At 43.8% G+C, this 15,760-nt stretch overlaps 1 protein-coding gene across 2 annotated transcripts; it reads right to left on the reverse strand.

The window, feature by feature from the left end:
* Nucleotides 1–1,054: 1,054 nt before the first annotated feature.
* On the reverse strand, nucleotides 1,055–15,348 carry zmp:0000000896 (caspase recruitment domain-containing protein 10). Of its 2 annotated transcripts, none has more exons than XM_046307543.1 (24): nucleotides 15,191–15,348; nucleotides 11,565–11,807; nucleotides 9,426–9,563; nucleotides 9,148–9,334; nucleotides 8,696–8,834; nucleotides 8,356–8,415; nucleotides 7,825–7,944; nucleotides 7,512–7,637; nucleotides 6,638–6,808; nucleotides 6,339–6,437; nucleotides 5,735–5,771; nucleotides 5,116–5,153; nucleotides 4,752–4,840; nucleotides 4,502–4,548; nucleotides 4,264–4,384; nucleotides 3,938–4,115; nucleotides 3,715–3,838; nucleotides 3,290–3,530; nucleotides 3,003–3,069; nucleotides 2,816–2,918; nucleotides 2,551–2,709; nucleotides 2,302–2,414; nucleotides 1,558–1,673; nucleotides 1,055–1,412 (listed from the first exon to the last, which is right to left on the reverse strand). In XM_046307543.1, the coding sequence occupies exons 1-24, from the start codon at nucleotides 15,195–15,197 to the stop codon at nucleotides 1,205–1,207; spliced, it is 2,931 nt and encodes a 976-aa protein (XP_046163499.1). In that variant the 5' UTR covers nucleotides 15,198–15,348; the 3' UTR covers nucleotides 1,055–1,204. The 2 variants fall into 2 exon arrangements, with proteins under 2 accessions (XP_046163499.1, XP_046163498.1); XM_046307542.1 differs by having other exon boundaries at nucleotides 8,300–8,488.
* Between the last annotated feature and the right edge of the window lie 412 nt (nucleotides 15,349–15,760).

The raw sequence follows: 15,760 nt of genomic DNA on the forward strand, positions 1-15,760 counted from the left end.
TATCACCACGCTTAATCCGAAAATGTGGTTTGAGGCGCCGTAAGGATGGTGTGACGCAATTGTGGTCTCCAGAGGCATGCAGATGTCAAATTGAAAAAAAAAAAAAGTCAAATTGAGTGGATGGTTGATTGGTTGCAGTAGATGGGGGGCAGTCCTAGTGTAACGGATGTGAAACGGCTAGCTTAGTTAGCGGTGTGCGCTAAATAGCGTTTCAATCGGTTATGTCACTTGCTCTGAGACCTTGAAGTAGTAGTTCCCCTTGCTCTGCAAGGGCCTCGGATTTGGGTGACTGTTGTTGATGTGTGCAGAAGGTCCCTGGTTTGCGCCCGGGTATGGGCGAGGGGACGGTTTAAAATTATACTGTTACACTAAGATACACTTTCTTTACAACTTGTTTGCTCTGACTTCTGCGGAGGCCGCATCGCAGTAAATACTGTATTGTCAATACAGATGGTTTATTGACATTGCAGCGCCTTTAATAAGCTCTCTTTTTTGTCCGAGTTTCCAGTTGTCTTGAAAGGAACATTCTAAAGGCCAAAGTTTTTCCTAACCATAAAGCAGTCATAAGTTTTAGATTTATTTTTAGAAGAACATTCAAAAGCTATTGTATTGTGACTAGTGGCCAAAGGCAAATGTAGGCATACCCCAACTACTAATATGAATGTATTTGGTTGTTAGAAAAGCGCTATACAAATTCCATGTATTATTATGAATTATTCAATAATGTAAAAGATGCTCTGTTAACTAATGAAGGTTGTTAAATGCTGATGTTTAGCATATGTAACGGATGTGAAACGGCTAGCTTAGTTAGCGGTGGTGTGCGCGAAATAGCGTTTCAATTTGTGACGTCACTTGCTCTGAGACCTTGAAGTAGTTGTTTCCCTTGCTCTGCAAGGGCCGCGGCTTTTGTGGAGCGATGGGTAACGATGCTTCGTGGTTGACTGTTGTTGATGTGTGCAGAGAGTCCCGGGTATGGGCGAGGGGACGGTCTAAAGTTATACTGTTACACATAGGTAGACAAGAAATACAACATTAAAACACAAAGACATGTTACTACTGAGCTTGTAAGGTTTAATTCATCAAATGAACATGAAACTTCATATTTACTGTGGTAGAACTAGGTATCTAAATGGGTGTGTGTGAAATGTATACGATAATTGTATCAAATTAGTAAAATAATAAAACTGGGTGAAAACATTGGGATCTATTGGAGCCTTTCCAACTCAACCCACAACAGTGCCTTCTGCTGGCTGTGGATGACATTGCGTATGGCGAGAAGCAGATCCTCGGTGCAGCTCCAGGTGCTGGGTTCCAAAGTGTGGTAGAGTAGGGGCAGGGTCTCCAGCTGCTGCTCGTCCGCCTGATACACCTCCTCCATCATGCCATCCTCCCCTCGCCCGGTCAACAACTTCCTGTCAATGGGGCAAAATAGATTGACTTTGTAACTACTGTTTATAAATTGGATTAGAGAACATACAACTACAAAAATAGAATAACTTATGATCTAAAAGTGTCTTGTAAACACACACAAATACAGATAGTCAGTCAGGCACCTACTTTAACTTCTTGTGTTTTTTGTTCTTGGGTCGGATATTAATGACGATAGGGTAGACCCCCTGCCTCAGAAGGCCCTCCACACTACTCAGGCCTAGCTCCAACAGACAGTGCTTGTCCTGAGAGACAAGACACAGAAACCTATATGGGAAAGGTAACCCACTGGGCACAGACAGTTCAACCTCTAGTTTTGATTTACATTAGGTGTAGTTGTCAACTATCATGAATTCAATGTAAAATCAACAAACAAAAATGTCACCATGTCATTGGATTTAGGTTAAATGTTTGATGAAAAAAGACAAAATTCCCTTATGTTGATTACTTTTTCAAAATCCATTCAGTTTTCCACGTCGATTAAGCATCATTACATAACATTTTCTTGTTGAAATAGCGTGGAAGCAACATTTTGGGGCTCCCAAGTGGCGCAGCGGTCTAAGGCACTGCATCTCAGTGCTAGAGGCGTCACTACAGACCCTGGTTAGATTACAGGCTGTATAACATCTGGCTGTGATCGGGAGTCCCATAGGGTGGTGCACAATTGGACCGTCATCAGGGTTAGAGGAGTGTTTGGCCGGGGTAGGCCGTCATTGTAAATAATAATTTATTCTTGACTGACTTGCCTAGTTAAAGAAAGGATAAATAAAAAATACAAATTGACACAGTTTTTGCCCCATGGGAAGTGTTTGTTTGTTTGTTTGTGTGTGAAAGACAGAGAGAGAGAGAATGAATGAAAGAAAGAGTGTATACCTGGCTTATTACTTCCTGAATAGACTGCAGACTGATTCCAAGAGCCTGCTCTGGGGTGGAAGCATCTAGCAGGAAGACACTCTTGTCATTTCTCTCTGTGGCCTGGATTGGCTCTGAAAGACATCACTCCATGAGAAGCGGTAGAGAGGCAACCTATCTACAAGTAATTACTTTAAAACACAGCCGATCATGCAAGAAGGACAACAAGCATGCAACTAGTGCTTCTGAAATTTGAGTCTGTAGTGACACCTGGTTGGCAGGTGTTGAAGTCCAGTCCAGACTCTGCTGGCTGAAGCAGTCTCTCTATGAGGCCACGAGAGAGCAAGGAGGGGGAGAAGATGACAGGCCGTTTGGTCATGACCTGTATTGGCTGGACCATACTGTAAGGAATCAGGTGCTCCTCATGACCTGAGCAAAGACACACACGCACATTTAGGTTCATGCATTTTTATCTTACTATAGTCTTCAAAGGACAAACAAAAAAGATCAATAAAGTCATATGGGAGGAGCTTACGGTTGCTGAGTTTGTAAAGGATCTGTGGGGTGGAACCAATTCCACGACAGCTGGGGGGGACAGCCTTGACCAATCGTACACGCTCAGAGCCCTTCTTGGATACCTACAGGGAGGAATGGAGGAATCAGTAGTCTGGTTACCCTTGGTTACCAGAGATTTCACACAGTAGGGACAAGAGGAGACATACTTTTTTTTTGAAATCCTTCTGCTCCAGGGCTATGGTACGTAACCTCACCAATAACAGCTGCTGGGCTCTGAGATAGAGAAAGATGTAGGGGGAAACACATTTATCATTACGTGTCTTATGCAGTCTATGAGTGCAGTCTAACAAAGCTAAATGTTTGCACAACTGTCTATTATAGATTAATGGAACGTTTAATCTTCTTCTCATGCTTATTAAAATATCTTACATTATATAACCCGTTCATTTGAACTCTGTCACAAAGGTGACAGTACGTGGCACCTCTCCCTTACCTGTTGTAATTGGGCATGACCCCCGCCTGCAAGGGCTTGGCTGTGCGGGGGTTCATCAGGGTGCAGCGCCATTGGGACTTCCCATTGTAACGGGTGTCAGTGACGTGTATTATGTCATCACAGCGCACCCCCAGACAGGGCAGGTCGCTATGAGGGTCCAGGTCCAGGTTGACGCGCACGTAGAAGGAGTCAGCACCATAGAAGTTAGGAGAAGGGAGCTGGGCACATAACTTGGAGTAGGCTGAGAAGAGGAAAAGGGGTGGGCAGTTAGTTACACACACTCTATTATTTGATATTTTTTGGTTCTATAAACAGTCTGACATCTGGATAAAGGCCAAGAAAGACCATTTACTATAAAGGTGTACTGTACTGAAAAAGCACATCAGTCAAGGAAAAGAACTATAAAAGCTGTCTCAGAACATCACCCTCTGTGTTGGTCTGGTGTTTGAGAGAGGAGGGCTCTGTCCACCACTGCAGAGAGAAGTGGGCCACCTCTCCAGTGCACTGGCCCATCAGCACACTGCCCCCACCAAACAGAACCTTCTCCAGCTGGACAGGGAGGAGAGAGACAGTTATACTCAGGCCTGTGTGGCTGTTTTTCTACTATCTGTTTGCCTGTCCATCTGTCTGTATGCCTCTGTTTCTCACCTCCAGTAACTCACTGCCCTCCTTCAGACCCCACTGCTCAGCAGGAGAACCAGCTCTGACTCTGCTAACAAAGATGCCTGTGCGGTTGCCCCCAATGATGGTGATGTCATCTGCCAGGCTGCCTCTTCCTCTTTTGTGCGTAGTGGGGGGACTTGGTACGGGGGACAGGGGCTCGAAACTGAAAGAGGAAGGGGAAAGAGAGATGGTAATTACACTTATCCGTATACAGTTAAGATTATATCTCACACCATAAAGGGTTAGCATGTGTACCTACACTACGTTGGATTAGCTGCCCTGATGTAGGCAGCACAGAGATGGAGACATACCAGAGACTGCTGTAGTTGGGTTTGTGAGGTGGGACAGGGGGCAGGTTGATGAGGTCAGGGGCGAAGAGGTGAGAATGCAGGGAGCTACAGGAGTTCGACAGGGAGACCTCACTCTGGACTCCTGAAACACAACATAATGAGACATCACTACACACATCTATATTTAGCCGGGGTTACATGTATTACAGGTAGCTACAGACTTAGATGGACATGAGGGTTGTACTGAACTAAACCAAACCTGTGAGGTTCTCATTCTCATCACTGCCCCAGGAGTCCAGGTCAAACCTGTAAAGGGATAAGATCACAATAGAGGACTTTTCATCATAATTTACTTAGTTTTAAATGCATTTCCAGCATAACATGGGTTTTATTAGAGTGATATCTCCATATCAGAGAATAATGTAAAAGTTGATCTGCTATGGTATGACCATAGATATCCTATTAAATTAATAATAATTCTAATTCCTAATTCTATGGGTATGACATACTCTATGTTGACCCTGCGGTTGATGGAGTTCATGCAGGGAGGGAAGGGGAAGATGGAGAGCCTGTTAACATCCCTCTCACTGTCCACTGTCTGTAAAACACACAGGACACAAACAAAAAGGGAAATAGAGAATGACTAAAGTATAGGTGCAGGCCAACAATTTAAACCTATTCATTGTCTCCAAGACAACTTGAAAAAGTTGATTAAATATTCAATAATCCACATATACTGTGTTTATTCACAGCTATACTGTTCAGTGAGAAAAAATAAATTTGTTAATATAATATAGATTAACGCAAGATGAGACATGATGCTTTGATATGTTGGCATGTCACAAAGTGTTGTGGAGTAATGTAACAACTCACTGCTGTCAAGAGATTCTCCTCTGAGTTTGAACGGGAACCTGCAGACAAAAGAAAGTATTTAGAAGTCTAAGCCTATCCTCTCTAATCAAAGTGGTCCAAAAAACCACATTGGTTTTGGCCATGCCTATTTCTACCATGTCTTATTCAAACAGTAGTTCAAATACAAGGTTTATCCTTCATCAGCTACAGTGATGTAAAAATGTAGAATAAATAAAGCAAAATGAAAAAAAGGGATCAACTCAGGAATGCTCTTTTCTTCAATGCTATTCTTGCAAAACCCCAATCCCCTAATCCAGTGGTTCCCAACCTTTTTCCGTTACTCGACTACCAAGTATATTTTGCTCTACCCAGAGTACCCTTAAAGTACCCCCTGTGGATAGGCCAAGTACCCTTGGTTGGGAAACACTGCATTCATCTCAACTCTACCCCCTGTATATAGCCTCACTATTGTTATTTTACTGCTGCTCTTTAATTATTTGTTACTTTTATTTCTTATTTTTGTATTTTTCTTAACTGCATTGTTAGTTAAGGGCATGTAAGTAAGCATTTTACTGCAAGGTCTGTTGTGTTCGGTGTATGTGACAAATAACATTTGATTTGATTTGAAATGTAGGCTTACCTTCGGAGTGGTCATCGGTTTGGTCTGTAGAGGGAGACTGTAACACAGAAATGAAAACAGAGACATCATCAACATCTGTTCACTGAAAGGTATCCTACAGGTACCAACATGCTGACAGTTACACAAATTCCTCTCTGGCAACATCAATTCAGTTCAGTTCAAGGGGCTTTATTGGCATGGGAAACATATGTTAACATTGCCAAAGAAGTGAAGTAGGTAATAAACAAAAGTGAAATAAACAATACATAAAACATAATATCTCTAACTCTATGCAAAACAACAATGCGACCTAATTAGCACACAGGAGTTGCTTCACCCTGATCTAAAAATAATATTCTCTGTAAGTAGACCATGAATAACCATGCCAAGTAAAAGTATCATTATTGTTACGGGGATCAGCTCAATGGTACCTACTTAAGTACAACTCTGAATGAGTCAAATGAAAAGATGGGTTGGACAGCAGCACTGCCACACTCCTCAAGGACTATCTATCACATGATTATGAAGAGATAAATGTTGTGGCTGCTGTTGATCATAACACTATAATGTTGCTAATATTCTAGCTGCTGCCAACGAAGATGATTAGATGGCAATGAACTCTGACCTTGCAGAGCAGCTGGTGAGTGCCGTTGGGCAGAAGGCTGAGGTCTCGGGAGCAGCAGGGCCCGTAGCACTGGTCCTCGCTGCACAGAAACAGGTGAGACTAGGAGAGGGACAGAGAGACAATCACATTAGAAGAGTACAGGAGAAGGCTAACAGGTCCACACTGTAATTTGATTGTCATATTTTTGTGAGTGTGTGAAACTGTATGTCTGACAGAATAGGGAAAACACACTTGTGTTGTGCAAGTATAATCAAAAGTGTGTACACAGAATGTGTGTACATACAGTAGCTGAGACTCACACAGTGCATACAGGGGGAACTCTGCTCCCTGCTCCTGTCCTTCTCTTTCTCCAGCTCTCTCTGCTGCTGCTCTAGATTGGCCTGAAGCTCTGCAATGCGTTTACGCAGGCGGTTCTTGTCCAATAGGCAGTCAGTATACTCCAACTGCAGGCTGTCTCGACTGCGCAGAGCCTGAAGGATATACAGTATCAGAGGGAGGAGGAGAGAACGTGCTAGAGAGATGAGTTATGAGGAGACAGGCAAACACAGACTGGGGGAGATACTGAGTAGTGGAAACACCTGCATGACTAGACAAAAATGATGTATTACGGTGAGTAATGGGGCAACTATGCAGAGAAAGGCCTGATATTATCCTGCAAAAAGGCCTCAAACTCAACACTCCGACCTCAATATTCTTCTGTGTCACGTTCTGACCTGAGTTACTTTGTTTTGTCTTTGTTTTAGTATGGTCAGGGCGTGATTTGGGGTGGGCCGTCTATGTTCTTTTTTCTATGATTTGGGATTTCTGTGTTTGGCCTGGTGTGGTTCTCAATCAGAGTCAATCGTTGTCCCTGATTGAGAACCATACTTAGGTAGCTTGTTTTCACCCTTGAGTTGTGGGTGATTGTTTTCTGATTTGTGTATTTACCATACAGGACTGTTTCGTTCGTTCTCGTTAATTTGTTTTTGTGTTCATGATAATAAATTATCACTATGGACACTTACCACGCTGAGCATTGGTCCTCCTCTTCTTCCACCACAGACATCCGTTACACTCTGTGCATGTTCATTCAGTGTCCAAACAGCCATGAACAATTTAAACCAACAGAAACAAAAACCTTACCATACATTGATTCGTTGATTCTAACCCGTATCCCTACTCAGACCTACTGACCTGGTCCCTCTCCTTCTCCAGCTCCATAATCTGGTTGAAGTAGGAAATGCTCCTTTTCTGTTCCGTCTCCCAGTCCAGCTGCAGAGTCCTCACCTTCAGCTGCAGCTGCTCACACTGAGACTCCAGCTTCACAACACAACACACCATACCATCAAAGACAGAATAATACAATTGTGTTGATATACAAGAGGTGTGTTTTAACACTTTATGAAGCCTGAACAAAGACAACTTGAAAAACTGTCACCAGCTCAGTGACTTCTGAGAGTGAATAATGGGACAGAATGGCGTGAATAGGCCCTTTCTCTCCTCTCACCTTGTCCCTGAAATCCTCAGAGCTCTCCAGCTCTCCCTGTAGTCTGGCGATGTTGCCACACAGCTCGTGTCTCTGCTCTGCTGCCTCCCTGCGGTCCTGCTTCAGGATGTCCAACAGAGCCTGAGGTCAAAATGGAACAATACAAGAGTTAGAGCAGCACCATCGGGGCGGAAAACATCACAAACTCAGAGGGTGAATCAGATTCACTCTGAGTGGTGGCTCAACCTGTGTTTCAATGTGACCTGAATCAGATTCACTCTGAGTGGTGGCTCAACCTGTGTTTCAATGTGACCTGAATCAGATTCACTCTGAGTGGTGGCTCAACCTGTGTTTCAATGTGACCTGAATCAGATTCACTCTGAGTGGTGGCTTTACCTGTGTTTCAATGTGACCTGAATCAGATTCACTCTGAGTGGTGGCTCAACCTGTGTTTCAATGTGACCTGAATCAGATTCACTCTGAGTGGTGGCTTTACCTGTGTTTCAATGTGACCTGACTTCTGAATGTCAATGTGCTGTAGTGGCTTCTCACTCTTCTCGGGAACAGCGGGGGCGTCGTTCGTCCGATGGGCGACACTTCTGTTCCTTCTGACTGGAGCAATAGAGACAGGACAACTGTCAGTCTCTTTCTCTGCCTCTATCAGTCTGGTCTTCAGATGCTCCATCTGTAGAAAAGGTTGAGTAAGAGTATTACAAGGGAATCCTACCAGGGAAAAGGCTTCCTATAAAGGCATGTCCCAACAGCTCTTTCAAAAAAATGTATACCCTCCATCCATCCTTTTATCTTTCACCAGCTGCTTTCTTCTGTCCCAGTCACCCTCCCTCTCCTTCAACAACCCATCAGACCCCTTGTCACCCTCTCCTCTCTATACCTGTTCCAGTAGCTCTCTCTCACGTGTGGAGGCCTTGGCCTGATCCTCCAGAGCACGAGAGTATTTCACAGCCTGTTCCAGGTGCCTGTCCTTCAGCCGGCCCAGCTCCCTGCTGCCTACCTCCCAGTCCTGACGCAGCCTGTGGGAGACACATTCAGCCAGCTCTCAGTACACTGGACATAGAAACTGTACATCCCTATTAAAGAAATGTATGACAGCCATGGACCATGGCTTATCACAAATGTAGTTTATGTATATCATTCCCAATGTTTCAAGTTCCAGTCTGAATACTGTCATTCACTTTGGGTGCAATGCACATTGTTGGGCCTTGTGGATAACAACCAGATGTCTGTGTGGTTTTACCTGTGAAGTTCAATTAATCAAACTTTAATGCTAGTGTCATTTGTCTCACAGTGCTTTAAGCCCTGTATGTGTGGTTCCGTGTGGTGTACCTCTCTATCTGCAGCCGGTCATGTCGTAGGTCCAGTGTCTTGCGTTCAGCCCGGCTGCGCTCCTCCTCGGCCACACGGCAACGCTGGGACAGGCGGCGCTCACACACGCGGCTCCCCCGCAGCTGCTCCCTCAGCTTACGCACCTCGAGCAGCAGGAACTGAGTCAGGCCCTCTGGACCCTCCTCATCTGGGGGGACACAGCAATGGAGGTAAATGGGGGATGGGGGAACACTGGTCATACAGGAGTGGAAGGGGGATATTTGGGGACAAATCCTCACCCAAGATGATGGAGCAGCGCTGGGTGGGCTGTTGTCCAGTGAGCTGAGTGTATTGCTCGGGGTGGTAGAACTCCAAAGACTCCATGAAGGCTTGGAGACCACGCTGGCCCCGCCCATGCAGGATGTCAATCAAACGTCCTGATAAACAGTTAGGACATCATTAAAGTTTATAAGACGAAGACGACAATACATCCTGAAGATGGAGACACTGTAAGTACTGTACTGACAAAAGTGTGAAAGCTGCTCATGTTCCAGGTAATCCCTTTGTCATCTTTTCCTCTCTAACCTCATCTCTCTGTTTCTTCCTCTCTCCCCGTCTTTTTCACTCCCCATCTGTCTACTTCCTCCTTTATCTCTCCCTCTCCTTTACCTAGCTAGTGGCCACTCCTTCATTCCTTTCATCTTGATCTCCTGCCTCGTTACTCATCCCTGTCTCCCCTCCCTCTGTCTCACTCCCCTCTTTGCTATCCTTCCTAACCACCGTTTTCTCACACGGCACAAACCCCTACTTACCTCACTCTCTCCGACCTACCTCCTCTCTCCCTGCCTCCTCTCACTTACAGTTGAAGTCAGAAGTTTACATACACTTAGGTTGGAGTCATTAAAACTTGTTTTTCAACCACTCCACAAATGTTTGTTAACAAACTATAGGTTTGGCAAGTCGGTTAAAATTCCAGAAAATGTCATGGCTTTAGAAGCTTCTGATAGGCTAATTGACATAATTTGAGTCAATTGGAGGTGTACCTGTGGATGTATTTCAAGGCCTACCTTCAAACTCAGTGCCTCTTTGCTAGACATCATGGGAAAATCTAAAGAAATCAGCCAAGACCTCAGAAGATAAATTGTAGACCTCCACAAGTCTGGTTCATCCTTGGGAGCAATTTCCAAACGCCTGAAGGTACCACGTTCATCTGTACAAACAATAGTACTAAAGTATAAACACCATGGGACCATGCAGCCATCATACCGTTCAGGAAGTAGACATGTTCTGTCTCATAGGGATGAATAGAGCGAAAAGTACAAATCAATCTCAGAACAACAGCAAAGGACCTTGTGAAGATGCTGGAGGAAACAGGTACAAAACTATCTATATCCACAGTAAAACGAGTCCTATATCAACATAACCTGAAAGGCCACTCAGCAAGGAAGAAGCCACTGCTCCAAAACCGCCATAGAAAAGCCAGACTACAGGTCGCAACTGCACATGGGGACAAAGATCGTACTTTTTGGAGAAATGTTCTCTGGTCTGATGAAACAAAAATAGAACTATTTGGCCATAATGACCATCATTATGTTTGGAGGAAAAAGGGGAAGGATTGCAAGCTGAAGAACACCATCCCAACCTTGAAGCACTGGGGTGGCAGCATCATGTTGTGGGGGTGCTCTGCGGCAGGAGGGACTGGTGCACTTCACAAAATAGATGGCATCACATGGAAGGAAAATTATGTGGATATATTGAAGCAACATCTGAAGACATCAGTCAGGAAGTTAAAGCTTGGTCAAAAATGGGTCTTCCAAATGAACAATGACCCCAAGCATACTTCCAAAGTTGTAGCAAAATGGCTTAAGGACAACAAAGTCAAGGTATTGGAGTGGCCATGCAAAGCCCTGACCTCAATCCTATAGAACATTTGTGGGCAGAACTGAAAAAGTGTGTGCGAGCAAGGAGGCCGACAAACTTGACTCAGTTACACCAGCTCTGTCAGGAGGAATGGGACCAAAGTCACCCAACTTATTGTGGGAAACTTGTGGAAGGCTACCCGAAACGTTTGACCCAAGTTAAACAATTTAAAGGCAATGCTACCAAATACTAATTGAGTGTATGTAAACTTATGACCAACTGGGAATGTGACGAAAGAAATAAAAGCTGAAATAAATAATTATCTCTACTATTATTTTGACATTTCACACTCTTAAAATAAAGTGGTGATCCCAATTTATCGAAGACAGGGAATTTTTACTAGGATTAAATGTCACGAATTGTGAAAAACTGAGTTTAAATGTATTTGGCTAAGGTGTATGTAAACTTCCAACTTCAACTGTACCTTTTGCACTCTTCTCATTCACTTCCATAATTTTTCTCTCATTCTCCCTCTCTTTTTTGCTCCCACACATTCCCTCTCCCTTCCTCTCTCTCACCAGCCTTGCTGATACGTAGTGGGTACTGGATGGAGTTGAGGACCTCATCCTCATCCTGCTCGTCGATGACCTTACACTGCCTCAGGTAGGGGGTGAGCTTGGCTGGGTTCAGGATGCGGGTCAGCTTGTGCCTCACCCCCTCCACTCTGTCCCAAAGCTCCTCACAGCACTCCTCAGAGAACGGGGACACCGGCCGCCCCTCTTCCTGTCCCGTGTCATAATCCTTCACCCATACTGTGATGCCTGGTACAGATAAAGCAAGTTAATACAGGACTGGTTTGAAAGAGGAGCCAACATTCTGTGTTATAAAGAGAACAGGCTCAAACTATGTTGATGATACAGTTTATGGCCATTGTCTGCTGCATTGTGAGAAGGAGCAAAAGGAGGTGCTTCTCTGGCTGTGCTCCAAGGAAAGCTGGAGGGGATTCTTTTGCATTTAACATACAGAGCATTCAGAAAGTATTCAGACCACTTGACTTTTTCCACAGTTTTTTTACTTTACAGCCTTATTCTAAAATGTATTCAAAAATTGGTTTTCCTCATTAATCTACACACAATACCCCATAATGACAACGCGAAAACAGATTTTTAGAAATGTTTGCTAAAAAAACAGAAATACCTTATGTTTGATTTGACATTTTGAACATTGAGATATTAAATAAATGATGGAGAAGAAGCATAGAAGCATAGAATAGTGAAAGAGACTGAGTTTTATGTCAGAAGTGAATGGTTCTCTGTAGAAAGACATATGGCTTTGGAATGTGTTGGGTGGATGGGAGGAGAGCAACATGTTGATATAGGGGAGACAGATGGACATCTGTGGATTAGGTGAAGGAGGGGTTGAGGTCAGGAGGTGAGGTCAGATCCCCTGAAGGGAGTAATAAGGGTTTAGTATCCTGTTACTCTTTTCCTGTAGAACCATAAGATGTAAGGATTGGAGAGCAGGAGGAGTGTCTTAAGTGGGATATATATATCTGTGATGGGAGAAATGTTGGGTTGTCTGAATTACAGCTGTACAGAACCTTTGGGAAGAATTAAACTTGGTTAAAGCTTATCTAGTGTCCTTGAGTTATTTACTCTCAAAAATAAGAACCTAACACTTATTTACATAAGTATTCAGACCCTTTGCCATGAGACTCGAAATTGAGCTCAGGTGCATCCTGTTTCCATTGATCATCCTTGAGATGTTTTTACAACTTGATTGGAGTCCACCTGTCGTAAATTCAATTGATTGGACATGATTTGGAAAGAAACACCTGTCTATATAAAGTCCCACAGTTGAAAGTGCATGTCAGAGGAAAAACCAAGCCATAACATCGAAGGAATTGTTCGTAGAGCTCCGAGACAGGATTGTGTCGAGGCACAGATCTGGGGATGGGTACCCCAAAAAATCTGTAGCATTGAAGGTCCCCAAGAACGCAGTGGCCTCCATCATTCTTATATGGAAGAAGTTTGGAGCCACCGAGACCCTTCCTAGAGCTGGCCGCACAGCCAAATTGAGCAATCGAGGGAGAAGGGCCTTGGTCAGGGGGGTGACCAAGAACCCGATGGTCACCCTGACAGAGCTCCAGAGATCCTCTGTGGAGATGGGAGAACCTTCAAGAAGGACAACCATCTCCTCAGCACTCCTCCAATCCGGCATTTATGGTAGAATAGCCAGATGGAAGCTACTCCTCAGTAAAAGGCACATGACAGCCTGCTTAGAATTTGCCAAAAGGCACCTAAAGGACTCTGACCATGGGAAACTAGGTTCTCTGGTTTAATGAAATCAAGATTGAATTGTTTGGCCTGAATGCCAAGTTTCACGTCCGGAAGAAAACTGGCACTATCCCTACGGTGAAACACAGTGGTGGCACCACCATGCTGCGGGTTTTTCTGCAGCAGGGACTGGAAGACTGGTCAGGATTGAGGGAAAGATGAACGAAGCAAAGTACAGAGAGATCCTTGATGAAAACCTGCTCCAGAGTGCTTAGGACCTCAGACTGGGTTGAAGGTTCACCTTCCAACAGGACAACGACCCTAAGCACACAGCCAAAATAACACCGGAGTGGCTTCGGAAGAAGTCTCTGAATGTCCTTGAGTGGCCCAGCCAGAGCCCAGACTTGAACCCGATCGAACATCTCTGGAGAGACCTGAAAATAGATGTGCAGTGATGCTCCCCATCCAACCTGATAGAGCTTGAGAGGATCTCCAGAGAAGACTGGGAGAAACTCCCCAAATGCAGGAGTGCCAAGAAGACTCCGGGCTGTAATCACTGCCAAAGGTGCTTCAACAAAGTACTGAGTAAAGGGTCTGAATACTTATGGAAATGTGATAGTTCAGTTTATCTTTTTAATACATTTGCAACAAAATCGAAAAACCTGCTTTTGCTTTGTCATTTTTAATTTTACCTTTATTTAACCAGGCAAGTTAGTTAAGAACAAATTCTTATTTTCAATGACGGCCTAGGAACAGTGGGATAACTGCCTGTTCAGGGGCAGAACGACAGATTTATACCTTGTCAGCTCGGGGGTTTGAACTTGCAACCTTCCGGTTACAAGTCCAATGCTCTAACCACTAGGCTACCCGAGTAGTGTGTATGTTGATGAGGGGGAAAAATATTTAATTGATTTTAGAATAAGGCTATAATGTTACAAAATGTGGAAAAGGTCAAGGGGTCTGAATACTTTCCGAATGCACTGTATAACAGGCTGTAGGATTAACTTCCAGTACTATAAACACATTTGATGGTGCATTTATCTGCACCAATGATTTACTCAAGTTTCTCCTGGTGTTACACAAGGTTGGTTGGTGGGTTGTAAACAATGATAGGGACGACATTAAATCTGTCTCAGAGCTCAAGAATGCAAACACTGATGTGATTCATATCACACACTTAAAAACCTACTGTGATAGCAGACAAAGACCTCAACTACTGAGGAGCAGTTGTGCCATCTCCCTGGACTAAGAAAAAACAAGTTCAACTGAGACTCTCGACACGTTTAGTAGCACAGATCAGGGACCCATAATCTAATTCCATAACTGGGTGTAAATCCACTTCACTTACTGTAGTTCAATAACCAAAATAGATTTTTTCCAACTCAAGGCGCCGTGTCATAGCTGACACCCCATTTTTCCCCGCAGAAGTCTAAAGCAACATAGTATATGTTTTAAAGTTAGCTATTTACCAACAATGAAGGGTAAGTAAGTGCTCCATAACCACACCCCCCTTGCTCACATATAGGCTAACAGACAGACAGGTCGAGACACGTCTGTGTCCTGTGGAATCTTTTCCTGTCATCTCTCTTTTTCCCATGTAGGCTACTCATGTAGTCCATAGAAAACACGAGATACTTTTTATCAAGAACAACATTTTCCCAGAGCAGTGTCAACATCTCAAAATAAAAATGAACACCCCTCAGACTACTTGGCAATATGAATATTTACTACATTAATTGACTGGAGCTTACAATACTAAAAATAACTGTGACTGAGAAGACAATAAGGAGGGCGAAGTGTCATTCAGTGCCGCAACTTTTCACCCCCGATTGAGTCATCTAACTTTATCTGATGAAGTCAGGTAAGAAATCTTTTAAAAATTTAATTAAAATATACATGACAAGAAGAAATCTTAATTTCCCACTTACCACTCATTGTCAAGGATTGATCGTGTTGTAAGCAAACTCCTCAGACAGATATTCCACGTTTCCTTTTGATCAATCATAAAAGGATGAATGAGTCAATAGAAACGTAAACTACTATTCCACTATGGCTATGCTATTGCATTGAGAAGCTGGTTGTGTTGTACTTGGGACACAGTATCACACCCCTCCCCAACTTTGCAGTCCCGCCTCCTCACAATTGTCTGCACATCCCATATTCCACCAATCAGCAATTGTTCATAACTGTCCTGATCATTCCAGATGACCAAACTAGGATACATTTCCAACAACCGGATGTATCCGGTTTTCAGGGATACAGCTAATTCAACATAGGCTTCCTTTTCTGCTGAAAACCGGATGTGGTAGTCCTCTCGGCATTTTCTTTTAAGCCTGCTACTTTAGGTTAAGGCCAGGTTAACCCAAATACTGTATCTCTGGTTAACCCAATGGAAACATTTTCTGTTTGAAGAATGAGAAAGTGGAGGAGTTGGACAGTTTTCATGCCCAAAGTCGACCGTTAAAACAAATTTCCTGCAATAAAGTGGCCTGGGTCTT

This window comes from Oncorhynchus gorbuscha, linkage group LG16, assembly GCF_021184085.1.
Source record: "Oncorhynchus gorbuscha isolate QuinsamMale2020 ecotype Even-year linkage group LG16, OgorEven_v1.0, whole genome shotgun sequence".
Taxonomy (NCBI): Eukaryota; Metazoa; Chordata; class Actinopteri; order Salmoniformes; family Salmonidae; genus Oncorhynchus; species Oncorhynchus gorbuscha.